Below are 16,389 nucleotides of genomic sequence, written 5' to 3' on the forward strand. Positions count from 1 at the left end.
AATTAATTTACACGTATTGGGATTTTTTTTTTAGCAAAGACATGTAGCAGAATACATTTTGGCCTAAATTTTTATGAAGAAATTTTTATTTTTTAAAAAGTTTTATAGCAAAAAGTAAAAAAAAAATATTTTGTTTTTTTTTTCTTTTAAAAATTGTCAGTCCTCCTCCTTTTCAAATACCAAAAACCACCGAAAGAAAGCTCTATTCATGGGGGGAAAAAAAGGACATACATTTAATTTACGTACAATGTTGCATGACCGTGCAATTGCTGTATCGCCAAAAATGGTCTAATCAGGAAGGGGGGTAAATTCTCTAGTTTTGACTTTTTGCTATAAAACATATCCAGTACAAAAAAAAATTTTAAAAATCAAATTTCATCATAAATTTAAGCCAAAAGGTATTCTGCTACATGTCTTTGCTAAACAAAAATCCCAATACATGTAAATTAATTGGTGTATATGTGTGTGGTGATCAGCAACTTATAGCGGGATTGCGGAACTGTGGCGGGCATTCTGACACTGGGTGGGAACTGACTAACTGCCAATGACACTAATATAGTGATCAGTACTAATAAAAAGCACTGACACTGTACTAATGGCACTGGGCAGGAAGGGGTTAACATTAAAGGTTTAGCTGTGTGCTGTTTTACATAATGTGCTGTGTTTTACTTGGGAAACATGCTGCTGTGTATTTTTCTGCTCCCCTGTCAGTGTTACTCGGCGATTGCCATACACACTTTAGTACATCTCTGGAATACATGCACATTTTTCTACATTTTATCGCTTTAAAAATGCTGTATGCACAGGACAAAAACTGTTTGTGTACCAGAAATATTGTATGCCCCTACCTTCTTTTTTGACATGACAACATGGCTGAATTTTTAAGGATGTGTGTTACTCCTACTTTCTTCATTTATGATGACTTGCAAAGAACACAGACCTCTCATCTCCCCTCTTCCCCCTCCTTTTCTTGATTACTAGGACACAGGGTATCTTCATCTCCATTTATGTTAGGCTTATGCTGCTTCCTTCACTTGATTGGACACTGGTAAAAAGACATGAAATCACTTATTAGGCATAACCCCTCCTCTTTAGGCAAGGCGTTAGTATTTTTACTATTAGGTGATGGTAATGCCTGTGCAGTCGATGCACAAAAACAGTTTCTCAAAGGTTCCATCTGGTCTTAGCAGACTAGCTCTTTTTTTTCATCCATTTTTCTATGGTCAGAGGAATGGTACCTGGATCCCACTCTGGACATGCAAGGATGGACCTGAAAGGTTGACCCCATCTTCCCCAGGCAGGACAGGAAGCGTTGTTCTCTGTATGGTTTTATTTACTGTGTACAGTGCTTGGTGCATAACTGTATAGCCTTCAAGGGCTCCCTGAGAACAGTACATGCACAGTTCGAACGGGGATGTCATGGATGGGACAGATCTCTAGGGCTGTGGCCACCTTGGATCCCCACGTGAGATCAGCAGAGCATTCCTGGTAGGACTACAGGTTGCAGCAGTTCATTGTCCATGGGACGGCAGGTTGCACGAGACAAGACTTGGCTAGTCCAGTAGAAGGGGATGCAGAAGAAGACTCCTCTGCAGGTTGTACTCCTGAAGAGCCCTAGGGCAAAAGTTCATCTCCGACCTAAAAGGTGTTTGTGTGTTTTCTTGCAGAAGTTGTCCAGATTAATTTAAATTTACCGCTTTACTGAATCCTTTACTAAAAGGTTACAGGATTTGGATCATGGCATCCTCCACAATATTCTCAGTCTTTCTCTGTAGATCCTCATTTAAAGGATATGGTATGTGGCCTGGATTCACCCTGAGGGCTCGTTCACACTTTCTAACTCTTGCCAAATGCCTCTATAGCATTTCACAGGCATTCGACAGGTGCTTGGGAAGGGTTTTTAATGCCCTATGCGCGTTTTTGAGGCACCACAAACGCCTATAATGACGCTTAATGGTATTAACGCCCCGCAAACGCCTGCCAGGCGTTTGAGGAGCTTCACCATAGACTTGAATGGGAGGCTTCAACTCCTGACTCAACATGAGGTGTCAATTTTGCCGTAACGCTTCAGTGTCAACAACACTTTGTGCTGCCATCTGTAGAATTTTCATAGGCGCTGGAGGAGCGTTAAAAGCGCTTTCCACCCATGGATCATACTGTTATCTATGTTGTTGTTCTTTTGCCCATTCCATTGTCGATTATCCTTATTATTTTCTTGCTATGTACTGTTTAATTTGATACAAAATCTAATAAAGACAGAGTTGCCTTTAAAAGCGCTTCCCAAACGCCTGCTAACAAAGCTAGCGTGAACTTAGCCTGGCAAGGTGTTTCTTTCCAACAAAAGTTTGCTCAGTATACCCCATGGAGAGTGAGTTCACTAAAGCTGGCCATACATGGATCAAAATTCTGCAGTTTCAGCCGGGACCAGCCAAATTTCGATCCATATATGGCCACTGTGGTTGAACAGATTTCAGTGCACTGATTGACTTCTCTTTAACCACTCTGCAGCACTGATCAGTGGATTCTGACGGCAGGGAAGTCTACCTGCTGTCAGAATACAAAGACACAGCGGGGAAGTTTCCCCGCTGTCAGAATATATTCGCACAGCGGGAGGATTCCCACATTTTAAACATTTTGTTGGATGACCCTTGGACTCGTCCGGATTGACCCGATCGATTGTCTGGAGGTCTGATATTTTATCCACCTTTTTTTTTACGGTCACTGACTTTAACAGCATTGGTTGTAGAAGCCAGGGTCTTAAAATATAATTATAGGCAATTTTTTGTTTTCCATTTTGGACAGCGTAGAGGAGGGTTATAACCCCTGTCAGATTTTTTTTTTTCGCCTTCTGCGTCCCATTGCAGAGATTTACTGTCACTTCCTGTCACATAGCTAAACAGGAAGTGAGAGGAAATCCCTGCAAATTAAGGGTATTCCTTGGGGACCCCCTGGTCACCAGAACTAGTGTCTCTAATGGAAGATTTCCCCTCTATTACTTTTCTGGGGACAATCCAAAATGTGGGAATTTCTTTTACTTTCAGTGACAATGGTAAACAGGACAAATTGCTTTTTATTGCTTTTTATTGCTGTCTGTGCCCCTATTAAGGAGATTCACCCTCTCTGACAGGTGTTGTAATCCATCTCTACTCTGTCCAAAACTAAAAAGAAAAGTTTTGCCTTTAGTTATACTTTAAGGGACAGGGGAGTCACTGTGATTCAGTTATTCCTACACTGCTAAAAGCTAAGAAGGGAACTTCTAGGAAGATGTACATCAGGGCTTGGAAGTCTTATTTTGGCTGGTGTGAGGCATGAGTATTTCATCCTCGTAAGTATATGGTGTGGGCTGATTCCTGGTATTTCTCCAGTTTAGATTTGATCAGAGACTAGTCTTCAGTACGAACAAGGGTGAAATTTCAACCTTCGCAGACTTTTTTTCAGGGACCGATTGCTTTACATTTTATGCTGCATGCTTTTGTGCAAGGTGTGTATTGTTCCTCCGTTTTTTTAAAGTATTACTAAACCCACAATAGTAGAATCAGTCTGTATATGCAGTAAAGCATGCTTGTTATACTCAATGTGGAACCTAAGGGATTATTCCTCTACATTGTGTAAAAAGGCCATTAGATCCTGTTCTCTGCCCCTCCTTAAATTCAGACATCCACCTGATAAAACAGACTGAACCTGTAGCCATATGCTCAGTTTAGTGTGTATTGCTAGAGAGTTGTGTGTGTTGTTTTTTTTTTTTGGGGGAGAGTGCATGTGATCAGCACAGGGCCAATCAGCACTGTCCAGACAGAAGGTCCCAGGCTTTTGCATCCTAGAGCAGTAAGAAAATTCCTTCTACATGCATTAACCAGTGCTCTGCTGATGTCACAAAACTGCTGATGAGAAAAGGTATTTATCAGTTTATATTTACTAAAATAATTGCATTTCCAAGTTGTGTGGGAGACTAGATATAGTGAATGCAGGGTCCTGGGTTTAGTAATACTTTAAGCCTCCGTTGACTCTGTAGGACCTCCATTTGCTGTAATGCAGCAATCACATATTGAACCCATCAGACATATTCCATTAACATTTCTCATAAGGTCACTTTTTCTGCTTGCCATTACTTTGGTTTGAACAGTTTCAGAAATGTCCGCTCTTTACTGTCAGGAGCTTTTGCTGGTGCTGTCATCACACCTTCAATGTGTCTCATGGTATCTGGTATTAACTGAAGTCGACTGCTGCAATTTTTTGGTAACCGTTCATTCTGCCAGGAGTGGCAGTGCCTCCTGGGCTGTTTTGTCATTGGGCTTTGGTAGCTTTTGCAAATTTGTAAAGCTGCTACCTAGGCTTCGGTTCATACTTTTGCAAAGTTTTACAACATGCGTATTAAAGCTACTGAAGATGCTACCTTTGGTTGCCAAGTTTTCTAGGCTGCTGCATGAGGTTCTAACCTATCCTTGCTTAGTTTTTTTTTTTTAGACCTGTTAGCTTGTTACCGTATTTGCTTTCCCTCCTATTCTGTGCTTTGGGACATCCCCACCATAATGGAGGTGAAGATACCCTTTGTCCTGGGATGTGCGACAAACAATGGGATTTTTGGGTTACCTGTTAAATTCTTTTCTTGGAAGTTTATGGTTTGCTACAAAAACTGAAACCTTGCTTTGCCTGGGAGGGGGATTTCCGTGTGTGTGTATATGTGTGTTTCCGTGTGTCTTTGTCTGTGTCCATTCACCTGAAGGTTATAGAATTGAATATAACCCTGTGTTCTGTGATATACTGCAAGAAAAGGATTTTACACGTAAACCAAAAATGTCATGATCTTCATAAATCACTGTGCACAGGCAGAGTACAGGAAGTTATCAGCTCACAATATTTCTGGCAGAATAAACCGGTATTATTTACACTTATAGGACAAATAAAACCCTTTAATTAGTATTTTTAGCAGACTAAGAGGGAACAAAAAGGAAAAGTTCACTTTTGGGGTTTACTTACTTTAAAAAGGCATAAATGGGTTTTCTCATATTGTTTTGAACTGAAGAAATTAGAAACTTGTGAAAACCTTGAGTAATTCAGCTGTTCTTTCTTACAGAACACACTGGTGATAGACACACCCCGTATCAGGAAACAGACTCGGCACTTCAGTAATAAGGATGATGATATGGTAGAGTTTTCAGATCTAGAAAGCGATGACGATGACCGCCCACGAGCTCGACGGCAAGACCGCAAAAATGGTTATGGTCGTACAGACTGCTTTAGAGTAGAGAAGCACCTTCTTGTCTATGGGTGAGAAACTACTCTTGTCCCTCATCTTATGTACATCTTAGAAGGGTTGTGTAGGATTTCTGGAGAAGTGTTTGGAGTTTTTTTGTACAATGCTGTTGAATAATAATTTGCATTGTCCAATCTTTATTAGATGGGGTCGGTGGCGTGACATATTAAACCATGGTCGCTTCAAACGAGGTATGACAGAACGAGATGTGGAGAAAATCTGCCGAGCCATTTTAGTTTACTGTCTATTGCACTATCGTGGAGATGAGAACATTAAAAGCTTTATTTGGGATCTGATCAGTCCTGCAGAGAATGGCAAAACCAAGCAGCTGCAGAACCACTCAGGTAATTCTGATTCTGGCTGTCCAGTCATCTCACGATTTTACTGCTTGTTCCAAAACTATAAATAGACTAGTTAATGTACATGGTCGTTATGTTGATTTTCTGTGTTTTACACGCATAGGTCTTTCGATTCCTGTACCTCGCGGGCGCAAGGGAAAAAAAGTAAAGTCTCAGAGCAGCTTTGATATTCACAAAGCAGAATGGATTCGCAAATACAACCCTGACACACTGTTTCAAGATGAGGGTTACAAGAAGCATTTAAAGCACCAGTGCAACAAGTAAGGAGATGTTTTTAGCAGCTAAAACATTGATAATTGTCGTTACACAGATATCTTAGCATTCCAAACAATCAGGTCCTATGATCCATTTATCTAATCTGAACATTTAGTGTTTAACCTTTTCAATACTGGGCACTTTTACCCCCTTTCTGCCCAGGCCATTTTTCAGGTTTCAGCGCTCTCACAATTTGAATGACAATTGCACGGTCATACAACACTACCCAAACTAAAATTTTATCATTTTCTTCACACAACTAGAGATTTCTTTTGGTGGCATTTAATCACTACTGGGATTTTTATTTTTTGCTAAATTAACAAAAAAAAGACCGAAAAACACGTTTTTTGTTTCTGTTATAAAAGTTTGCAAATAAATAATTGTTCTTCATAAATTTAGGCTGAGATGTATTCTACTACATGTCTTTGGTGAAAATAACCCAAATTAGGATGTATTATTTAGTTTGTAGGAAAGTTATAGCGCTCACAAACTATGGGATAGATCTGAAAATTGATCAATCCTGAAGTACTGACAGCCAATCTAATTTCTGGAGGTCCAAGAATGTCAGAACAGTACAGATATCCCCAAATGACCCCTTTTTGCAGAGTTGACAGTCCGGCGTATTTCATAAGAGGCATGGCGGGTTTTTTGAAGTTGTATTTTTTTTGTCATTTTTCGGAAAATTAAAATTATTTTCCTTTTTTTTTTTTTTTTTTTTTTTTTTTGTTTTTTTTTTTTTTGCATACTGTCACCATTTTTTTTTTGAATTTTTTATTACTTTTTCTTAAGATTTTTTTTCATATTTCACTATGACCAAAGTAGTACAATGTTACTATAGTAACATTGTACTACTTTGGGGAAGTGATCAGTATTTTTTATTTTTTATTTTTTTACAAAATTTGCTTATAGCAAAGAATTATTTTGCTATAAGCAAGCATTTACCTGAATTGCGTCGATTTTTCATTCAGGGTTTTTTTTTTTTTTTTTTGTGCTTAGCTGTGATTTGGCCATGGCAAATAACATGACACAGCTGGGCTGTGATTGGCCCAGCTTGTGCATGTGATCATTGTGACCATTCACAGCTAGGCACACTAGTATACAATGGATGGCATGAATGAAGCCATCCATTGTATACAACTGTCATGTGACCTGCTGTGATTGTTCACAGCAGGTCACATGGTACCGGCAACGGGGCCGGTACTCAGATCTGTCAACGGCCATGTCTGAGGTACACGGCCGGTGACAGATTACATGGCTCTGCAGGCGCGTAAACTGCGCATGCCTGGGAGGACGCCATATGGCGTCCACCCGGAACGCTGAGGGATTTTGCCAGCCGCCAATGGCTGGGCGGCAAAAGGTTAAAGGCCAAGTTCACCTTTAAGAAAAAAATGTGCATTTTTTATTTTTCCCACTGGAGCCTACAAAGCTGCTTAGAGGGTGAGAGGTGGGTGCTGGAGGAGTGGAGGAGTGAGGAACATGTTCCTCGCCAAACCCCATAGCAGCACCCTGATCCTTGCCAAACCGCATAGCAGCACCCTGATCCTTGCCAAACCGCATGCCAGCACCCTGATCCTTGCCAAACCGCATACCAGCACCCTGATCCTTGCCAAACCGCATACCAGCACCCTGATCCTTGCCAAACCCCACGCCAGCGTCCCGATCACTGCCAAACCCCACGCCAGCGTCCCGATCACTGCCAAACCCCACGCCAGCGTCCCGATCACCGCCAAACCCCACGCCAGCGTCCCGATCACCGCCAAACCCCACGCCAGCGTCCCGATCACCGCCAAACCCCACGCCAGCGTCCCGATCACCGCCAAACCCCACGCCAGCGTCCCGATCACCGCCAAACCCCACGCCAGCGTCCCGATCACCGCCAAACCCCACGCCAGCGTCCCGATCACCGCCAAACCCCACGCCAGCGTCCCGATCACCGCCAAACCCCACGCCAGCGTCCCGATCACCGCCAAACCCCACGCCAGCGTCCCGATCACCGCCAAACCCCACGCCAGCGTCCCGATCACCGCCAAACCCCACGCCAGCGTCCCGATCACCGCCCAAACCCCACGCCAGCGTCCCGATCACCGCCAAACCCCACGCCAGCGTCCCGCTCACCCCCCAAACCCCACGCCAGCGTCCCGCTCACCGCCAAACCCCACGCCAGCGCCCCGCTCACCGCCAAACCCCACGCCAGCGCCCCGCTCACCGCCAAACCCCACGCCAGCGCCCCGCTCACCGCCAAACCCCACGCCAGCGTCCCGATCACTGCCATACCAACATTTTTGCATATGTATCCCATAGTTTGTAGACTCTATAGCTTTCACACAGACTAAATAATATACACTATTTTGGGTTATTTTTACCCCAGAAATGTAGCAGAATATATTTTGGCCTAAATGTATGAAAAAAATTATTTATTTGCACAATTCTATAACAAACCTAAGCAAAAAATATTTTTTAAAAAATGTTTTGGTATTTTTTCATTTATATAGCAAAAAATAAAAAAACCCAGTGGTAATTAAATACCACCAAAAGAAAGCTCTTTCTTAAAAAGGATGAACATTTCATATGGGTACAGAGTTGCATAACTAAGTAATTGTCACTCAAAGTGTGATAGCACTAAAAGCTGAAAATTGGACTGTACTTGGAAGGGGGTGAAAGTGTCCAGATTTGAAGTGTTTAAGAGATTGTTATGCAACTAACCCTGTCTGTGTATGACCAAGTTGAGTAAGTTGAACTAATTCTTGATACATGCTTAAATCTTTTAAAATTGTTTACTAGATTTTATCACCTATATGTTTGCATAGTTAAAATGTGTGAGATAAATTATTGATTTATAGCTTTCTTTTCATTTGTGCTTTTATAGGGTTTTGCTGCGTGTTCGAATGTTATATTATCTCCGTCAGGAAGTGATTGGAAGCCATGCAATAAAAGTGCTTGGTGGAGTTGATGCCAAGTACGTTTTACTCTTTTTTTTTTTTTTTTTTTTTTTTTTTTAAATCATAAAATTGTCTGTTGGAGATTTTCCTTCCATCCGTCTTAAACAATGTTTAACAGGTTGTAGGTGTTGGCAGAAGCATGGTAACAAATATCTACCTTCCTGCAATAAATGACCATCAGCATTTACCTATTTCTTACTGAACTAAAATTGTCGTCTTGAACTAAAATAATTTTTCGCTTTTATTACTGGGCTTTCATGCACACTTGAGCGCAAAAAACGCTGTTTTTACAAGCGTTTTTGAGTTTTTTTGTTTTTTTTTCCCCCCTCTGCTTCTAAACTCCCCTTCATGTTACCTGTGTGTTCATATACACTATAGGAGTTTACAGGAATTTTAGAGGCAGGAAAAAAATCAATTGTGCGTTCAAGAGAGGAACGTTTTGGCAGAAAACACACCTGATATGGTTAAATGCACATTTAACGCTAGACACGGTTAGCACTTGAGTGTTTTTACATTTCTGTGGCTTGATGTTCCTAAAGGCATTTGAAAAACTGCAGCTTAGGAACGTTTTTTCCGCTGCTTTTCTTCTGCCAGGAGAAAAGCATTCAGAAAAGCCCGGTGTTCATGAAGCCTTATAAGATAATTTTCTAAGAGGCTATTTATCCCTTTTTTATAGTTTTACTGGATTTTTTACTTAAAATGTTTATCTCCATTCCATATCCTGCTCTCCTAAAGGTCACTTTATATCTAGATCGGGGGTCAGCAACCAGTAGATTGCGATCTACCAGGAGATCGTGGCCAGGTGACTGGTAGATCGTGATCTGGGTTTGCTGACCCACCATCCCATAGCATTAAACAAGGTGCAACTTGTAAAGATGGAGCTGTAGTAGGGAACAAGAGCCTTATATGCCAGTGCCTCCTGTAGTTCTGGCTCCTGTCCAATGCAGAGTGATACTAACTGTACTCCACCTCTTATCCCGGCCAGCAGCAGAAAAGAAGAGATCTTCATGACAGCGTGAAGCAATACACTGGACATAATAGTATAGGGCTGATTTCACACTGATGTGCTGCCGTTTACCCAAACCATGGTAGCAGTGCAGTGTACCTGCAGCTTTCCTGTGGGTTTGCTGTGCTTAGCAATATACTTCTACTATATATTGTGCGGGTTTGGATGCATTTTCTGAAAGCGCACAGAAAACTCCCGGAGTTTTGGTGTGCCTTCAGAAAGCACACCACACCTGCAGGATATAATAGAAGTCTATGGCAAAGTGCAGCTAACCCAGGAAAGTTGCAGATGCGCTCTGCTGCACCCGCGGTGCAGTTAAATCACAGCACATCAGTGTGAAAGCAGTCTTATAGGGGTTTTACCACTTCCTGCCCCAACTGGCACCCCCTTTAGCTGCAGTGGCCAGGGGTGTACACATGTCACAGCTGCAGTGGGAGTTATACGCCCTGTCATGGTTGGTGGGTGTAGCACTTGCCAAGCATGAGCCATTCAAGTGAATAAGGCCACTCTGCACATGCCCTACAACCTTGTGCAGTGCAGCACAGAAGTTAAAGCAGGCAGCGTTGTGTTTCTTTCTCACCACCTGCTTTAACCCATTGGACCCTGTAGAAGCATGCAGTTGCAGGGCGCTTGCAGAGTGGCCACATTTACATTAATGGGTCGTGATTGGCAAGCAACAGGGCATTTAATTCCTGCTGCAGCTTGTCTACACCTTGGCTGCTGTTTCAGCAGCTACAGGGGGTAGGGATTAGGGGTTGTAAAACTGCGACTCACCGCCCTTCAACACACACCAAATTTACGCGTGAATGAGCCCTCAAGGGGCTGCTGCCGAATGCAACTAAGGGCTCATTCACAAGGTGGTGAGGAGGTCACCTGATTTAAAGCCATGATTGCGACACGGTAGTATGACAGGTTTAAATCAGGTGTGAGGAGGCGACACTGGGAGACATTGAGCACCGATGATCTTTGACTTCTCCCATGTTTTTCAGGTAGTTCTCCACTTCATTAAGGTTGCCTACCCCTGATCTAGACCATTTCATATTTACACATCATGCATTTATAACACATTTACGTGTGAAATAACCCAATGCAACCGATTAGAAAGTATCTTCTTGAAATTTGGAGAAGTACAGCCAAAGCTCTTTTGACTCTACTTCTGTGTAGATCACAGGAGTGCAGTTCGTTCTGCACGTCTGTGACCTGTTTTCAGCTAACAGCAGGCCGAAGTCACTCAGCCAGTCCTGGCTGAAGTCACTCAGCCGGTTGAGGCTGGGGAAAGATCCACTCTAGAGTCTGAAGTGGCATCTGGCTCAACCTGTCAGTGATCTGCTGAGAGCCTGAGCCAGCTGCTGGTCACAGTGGCTGTGAGAACTCAGCTGTCAGAGGTCATGTGATCGCTGAGTTCTCACACTTAGAGCCGGCAGGGGACAGGTGCAGCATCGGAGCGATGCTGCATCCACCTAAGTATGTATAATGTGGGGGGACCCAAACTTCTCTTTTAACCTACCAAAAGCTGCTTTGAATAGTTGTTAAAGGTAAGCTCACTGGTTAATTGTGTTTTCCCATCCATCAATAATATGAACAGTACAAAAATATATTCCCTATTATATAAAGCCCCAATACTTCATACTTTTTGTTATTTGGTAAGTGTTGAGGCATCCCTCACCATAACGTTTGTAAATTGTAGATTTGCTATGTACCTTTTTCTTTTGATACAACTTCATTTCTGTGTTAATTTTGTGTTCATTTATGAACTATTACAGAGAGATCGACTTATGGGTCCCCCAAATTGATCAAGCTGACTTACCAGCTCTTTGGTGGGACAGAGAGGCTGACAAGTCTTTACTTATTGGAGTCTTCAAACATGGTGAGTTTAAAGAAGTGTAGGAAATCAGAAAAACAAATTGCCTACTATATTTGGCAGCAGCAACAGTCCAATGCTGCAGTTGTCCCCCGCCATCTCTAAGCCTGAGAACTGAGCAATCACGTGACTGCTGACCGGTTAGTGCTGAGGTCCACTCTGTGCAAAGTACAGTGAATATCAGTAGGTGCTTTCTGCCCTGCCCCTCAATTGCTCACTGAAGCTCTGGGCAGGAGAGGCGTCACAAGCGGCTGGCTCAGGCTGTCAGCGGTGTGCTACAAGGCTGAACAAGCTGCCAGTCAGGCATCTGGGTAGATTCCAACATTGTTGGGATCCTCTCAGAGACTGGAGAAGCACTGATGTCAGCTGTTGGTGGACTTTAGTCCGCTGTCTTCTAATTCTGGGTCACAGAAGTGAAAAAGTGCACTCTGGTGACCCACTAGAAAAATATGGCAAGCTTTGGCCAGATTTCTCTTTTAAATAGTCATTACAATAACTGAATTTTTATAAACCTTCATGGGTGTGGAAATTTTTTAAAAAAACTACTTCTCCAGGGACTAAATCGGTGTCCAAATTTACTTGTCCCTCATGACAATCTACTTGTCCAGATAAGAAAAAAATGTTTGTGTTTTTTTAACCAAAACCGTATTTAAATCGGAAGTGATTTTAGGAAGGTATGGGGCTTTTGAAAACAGGAGGGGCTTTAAGGTGACTTAAACGTGTAATATTTTTAACATTGCGCTTTATATCCCCTCCTCCCCTTGCAGTGTAATTAGCGCCGATTGGGTGCTCCTTAGGAAAGGGGAGTATTGGGCTTATCCTTTATCCCTTTTGCTGACAGAGCCATTTTTGCGTTTTTTGCACAAGTTTAAAAAAAAGGCCTGAAGATTACATTGATATATTTTCTGAAAGCAGAGACCCCAGAGAATGAAGTAGTGGTAGTTCCCATTTTTTATGTCGCATGATATTACCATAAAATGTTTTAAATTTAAAAGATGAGGTTGCTCGAAGTAAATCTCCAACGTCAAACCTTAAATTTGCGTGTGCTCATGTAATGGCAACGAACTTCAGTACCCTATATTTTTCTATGAGCAACACTTTTTTAAAGCTCCCTTTTATAGGTCATCAGTTCAGCGTTACGGAGCAGGTCTGGTGCTGGAATTATTGCTCTCATTCTGGCGTGCGTGGCGTTACATAACATGTGTATCGCAATCGACGTTTTCATGCGTAGGCACCCCAGCGTGTGCTTTTACGTTTGTACATGCGTATATGTGAGGGTGGGGGGCTCATTTTTTTGGGGGGGATGGATGTTATGTGTAACTTTCATTTTTTACAATTTAAAAAAAAAAGCAAAACAATACAAAAAACTTTTTTTAATCACATAGGGGACATAGTCTCCTATGTAATGATTTTTGGTGAGAGATTCTCTTTATTGAGACATCCAGGATCTAAAAGACGCTGGATGTCTCTCCTGTGCTCCACTGAATGTAATGCAGTGCACATCACACAGGATTACATTCTTTCCGGGCCTCCATGGCCAGGAATCTTTCAACGGGGACCCGAAAGTGACATCATAACGTTACTTCTGGGTCAGAACAAGGAGAGGGGAGCGGACGTGTCCTCTGTCCTCCCTCCACTCTAGCCGACAGCTGTGAGCCAGTCTCGGGACCGCAGGTGGGAAAGCGGAGCCCGGGAGACCTCACGTGGCAGGAGGTTCACATGGGGAGTGGAGGGGGTGGGGGTAGAAAGGTTGGCACTGTGTGGAAGCAATTTGCACTGCTGCTGGAATGCTTCCACCTGACAGGTGAGCATTGCTGCTTACCCGCAGCAGGGCTAAAGGTTAAAAAAAAACCAAAAAAAAAAAACTACCTGCTCGGCATCCCGGGCGATACAAATTCAACATCCCTTCCTTCAGATTATAACAATTTAGGAAATGAGAGCCTTTAAAGTGTTTTGTAACCGTAAAAATAAAACTTAATAACTCTATCTCTTTAAGACCTTAAACTGTGTGTGTTTTTTATACCAATATGTAATTTTTTTTTATTGTATTTATGTAGTACCTGGCTGATCCTGCCAGTTCCCCATTTGTTGATTGTAAACTGACCATGCTAAGCACTGAAGCTGATCTGAGATGGCCAGTTTGTATCCCCTCTCATCCTCTGAGTCACAGGCATGCTGTTCAAGCGTACAGCCTGCCTGTATCCTCCGTGATCAATTTGTAGCTACGCCCCCACCATCCCTCCTATCTTGATTTAACAGTACCAGCCGGTGGATCCCCAGTCCCTCTCTCATATCCTGTTCACGATGAGGTGGTCACGCCCACCCGCATGTCCATGATGTGCTTTTTTTTGTTTTTTTTTTTGTTTTGTTTTTTTTTTTCTAGAACTGTGTATTATAGAAATATGTTTTATAGCTCAGAGAGTGTGTTAGTGTGTTTAAAATGTCTACTTTAAGACCATATTCTACTGTTAGAGACATTTTTGAAAGAGAATCTGAATGTCTTCCTGGGTTTTTTTTTTCTTTTCAGCATGATGGTGGTGACAGTCACCTTTTAACAAAAAGTATAATTTGTGATATATAATAGGTAAAGTTTCATGTGAACAGCAGTTATATTGGAGACATATTTTTCCAAAGAAAGGAATTGTAGATAACAAAGTTATTATCTTCTTTGTAAGGATATGTAGTAATCCCATTGCCTTTCCCTGCAGGTTATGAGAAGTACAATACTATGCGTGCAGATCCTTGTCTTTGTTTCCTAGAGAAGGTGGGGGGTCCTGATGAGCAGGCAATTGCTGCAGAGCATCATGCACAGGATTTTGTGGAGCTGCCAGAGGGGTGAGTGGCTTTTGGACAGCTGATGTGTTTGTAAAGAAATTTGGATATTCTACAGTCAGTGATGTGTTGCCATACTAACATGGACACAACAGCAAGCGTCAGCTAGGCACCGTGCTAAAGGGAACATGAATTTAACACACGTCTTACGCACTTAGTGCTCAAGCTAGCTATATCTATATTGGATGACATTAAAGCTAGATGGTTGGGGATTGTTACTGGGATTTTAAACGCTTATAACATACGTTTTTTAAATTCATTCAATTTTACAGTGGAGATTTTGATAGAGATGTGGAAGATCCTGAGTATAAGCCACTCCATGTACAGAAAGATGGTGAGGAGGAGGTGAGACTGACTGCTTAATTATCAAAGCATAATATTTAAGGCACACCAAATTTTTGTCCTGACATTTACAATGTAATGCAATACTGTTCTAGATGGACCCTCTTATGATGGATGAGGAAATATCTGTGGTGGATGGTGAAGAAGGTGAGTTGAGAATGCAGGGAGAAGTATGAATGGGTTTAGGTTTTCGCATACAAATATTTTTTAATTTTTCGCTACCAAAAACAATATAAGCCCTCATGCATATTTGACATTTTGATACCGCTGGTAATGTTAGCTGTGTAAAGTCACGTTAAAAACATGAGTTTTTCAGTTTTTTTTTTTTTTTATCATTTTTGGCACTGGCGTTTTGCTGCATTTTTTCCATGTTTTGCAATTTTTAGCTTTTTTTTTTAATAGCATTTTTACGTCATTTTACCGCGTTTTTCAGCATTGGATTGTTTTTACAGCTAAAAACCTCCTCTAGAAACCCACTAGTTCTGGGGGGTTTTTTCCATCCAAAAAAAAAAAAAAATGTTGATTACGGTCTATGTGTGCATGGACACATAGTAGACCCCCCAGCATGTTATCCTATCTATAGAAAAAAACGTCAAAAGCCGAAAACGGCAGCTGTAAAAATGTCAAGTGCGCATGAGGGCTAACAAAGACAACTTGTGCAATGACAAGTGTCTTTAACTGTCATCTTTAGTTTGAATGTGGAAAATAGACTGTAAAATAGTGGGAAATTAGACTGTAAAACATGCAGGGACTGTGTCATGGTATTGTGCAAGTTCTTTTTATATTATGGTCAGGGTTAATGATGTTGTTTCTCCCACTATTCAGTGAGGGATAAAACGGACTTCTGGCGCATATCACCAAGAGGCATAAAAATGTTGTGTACCACATATTTGTATTGCTGCATAGTGTTTTAGTTAGAAGAATCATTCAAGGGCCATTATTTGTTGCCTTTTAAATTGATGAGCTGTAAATTTTTTTGAAGTGGAACTACATGCAAATGCGAAAGTTTGCTGTGCTACAGGTAAAATTTAGAATTGTTATTGTGCATAGGTAATACCATTAAAAAAATCCTCTTTTTCCTGGAATTACTTCTGAAAAGTAGCAGTGTAATTCCTGGTATGAGAGCGTGCCTACTTACTCCTGTTTGCTACCTACCTATAGCTGTACAATATATTTGCAGTGTGAGATCTAAGGCACTGCTGCCGCTGACTGAAGTTTTTAATGTACTTTGGTGATATCACTACTTTGTGTTCTGTGGTTTTTGCTGGAGGCTCTGACATCGGGAAGTAAAGCCCTGCCTCTAACAATATAACTGTCTCCACGTGGACGCACCGTGAAGAACAAGGCATAGCAATTCCGTAATAGGTGAAAGATTAACTGCAGGGAGACCATGGTCATACTGGTCATTAGTCCTTAATCCTCTGCCTGCCTATATTTTGGCCACAGATTTAAGAGTTCCTGATTAAAGCATCGCCTATGTACAATTTTGGGTACAATAATTTTGCTGAATTCTGAATTGTAGGTGCCCACACTTTCCTAAA

General features: G+C 41.8%; 1 protein-coding gene across 4 annotated transcripts in view; it reads left to right on the forward strand.

Annotated features, from left to right (window-relative positions):
• The window catches only part of CHD8 (chromodomain helicase DNA binding protein 8), a 133,984-nt gene that overhangs the window by 86,904 nt on the left and 30,691 nt on the right, over window positions 1-16,389 (forward strand). For all 4 annotated transcript variants that reach the window (XM_089687042.1, XM_089687046.1, XM_089687044.1 and 1 more), the window contains exons 22-29: window positions 5,075-5,268; window positions 5,399-5,598; window positions 5,717-5,873; window positions 8,735-8,824; window positions 11,577-11,680; window positions 14,383-14,509; window positions 14,779-14,851; window positions 14,944-14,995. In XM_089687042.1, the coding sequence (XP_089543168.1) occupies window positions 5,075-5,268; window positions 5,399-5,598; window positions 5,717-5,873; window positions 8,735-8,824; window positions 11,577-11,680; window positions 14,383-14,509; window positions 14,779-14,851; window positions 14,944-14,995 (997 nt within the window). The remainder of the gene's footprint in view (window positions 1-5,074; window positions 5,269-5,398; window positions 5,599-5,716; window positions 5,874-8,734; window positions 8,825-11,576; window positions 11,681-14,382; window positions 14,510-14,778; window positions 14,852-14,943; window positions 14,996-16,389) is intronic.

The sequence above is a fragment of the Staurois parvus genome, unplaced genomic scaffold (assembly GCF_062004578.1).
Source record: "Staurois parvus isolate SC_StPar_1 unplaced genomic scaffold, SC_StPar_1.0 ptg000415l, whole genome shotgun sequence".
Lineage (NCBI taxonomy): Eukaryota > Metazoa > Chordata > Amphibia > Anura > Ranidae > Staurois > Staurois parvus.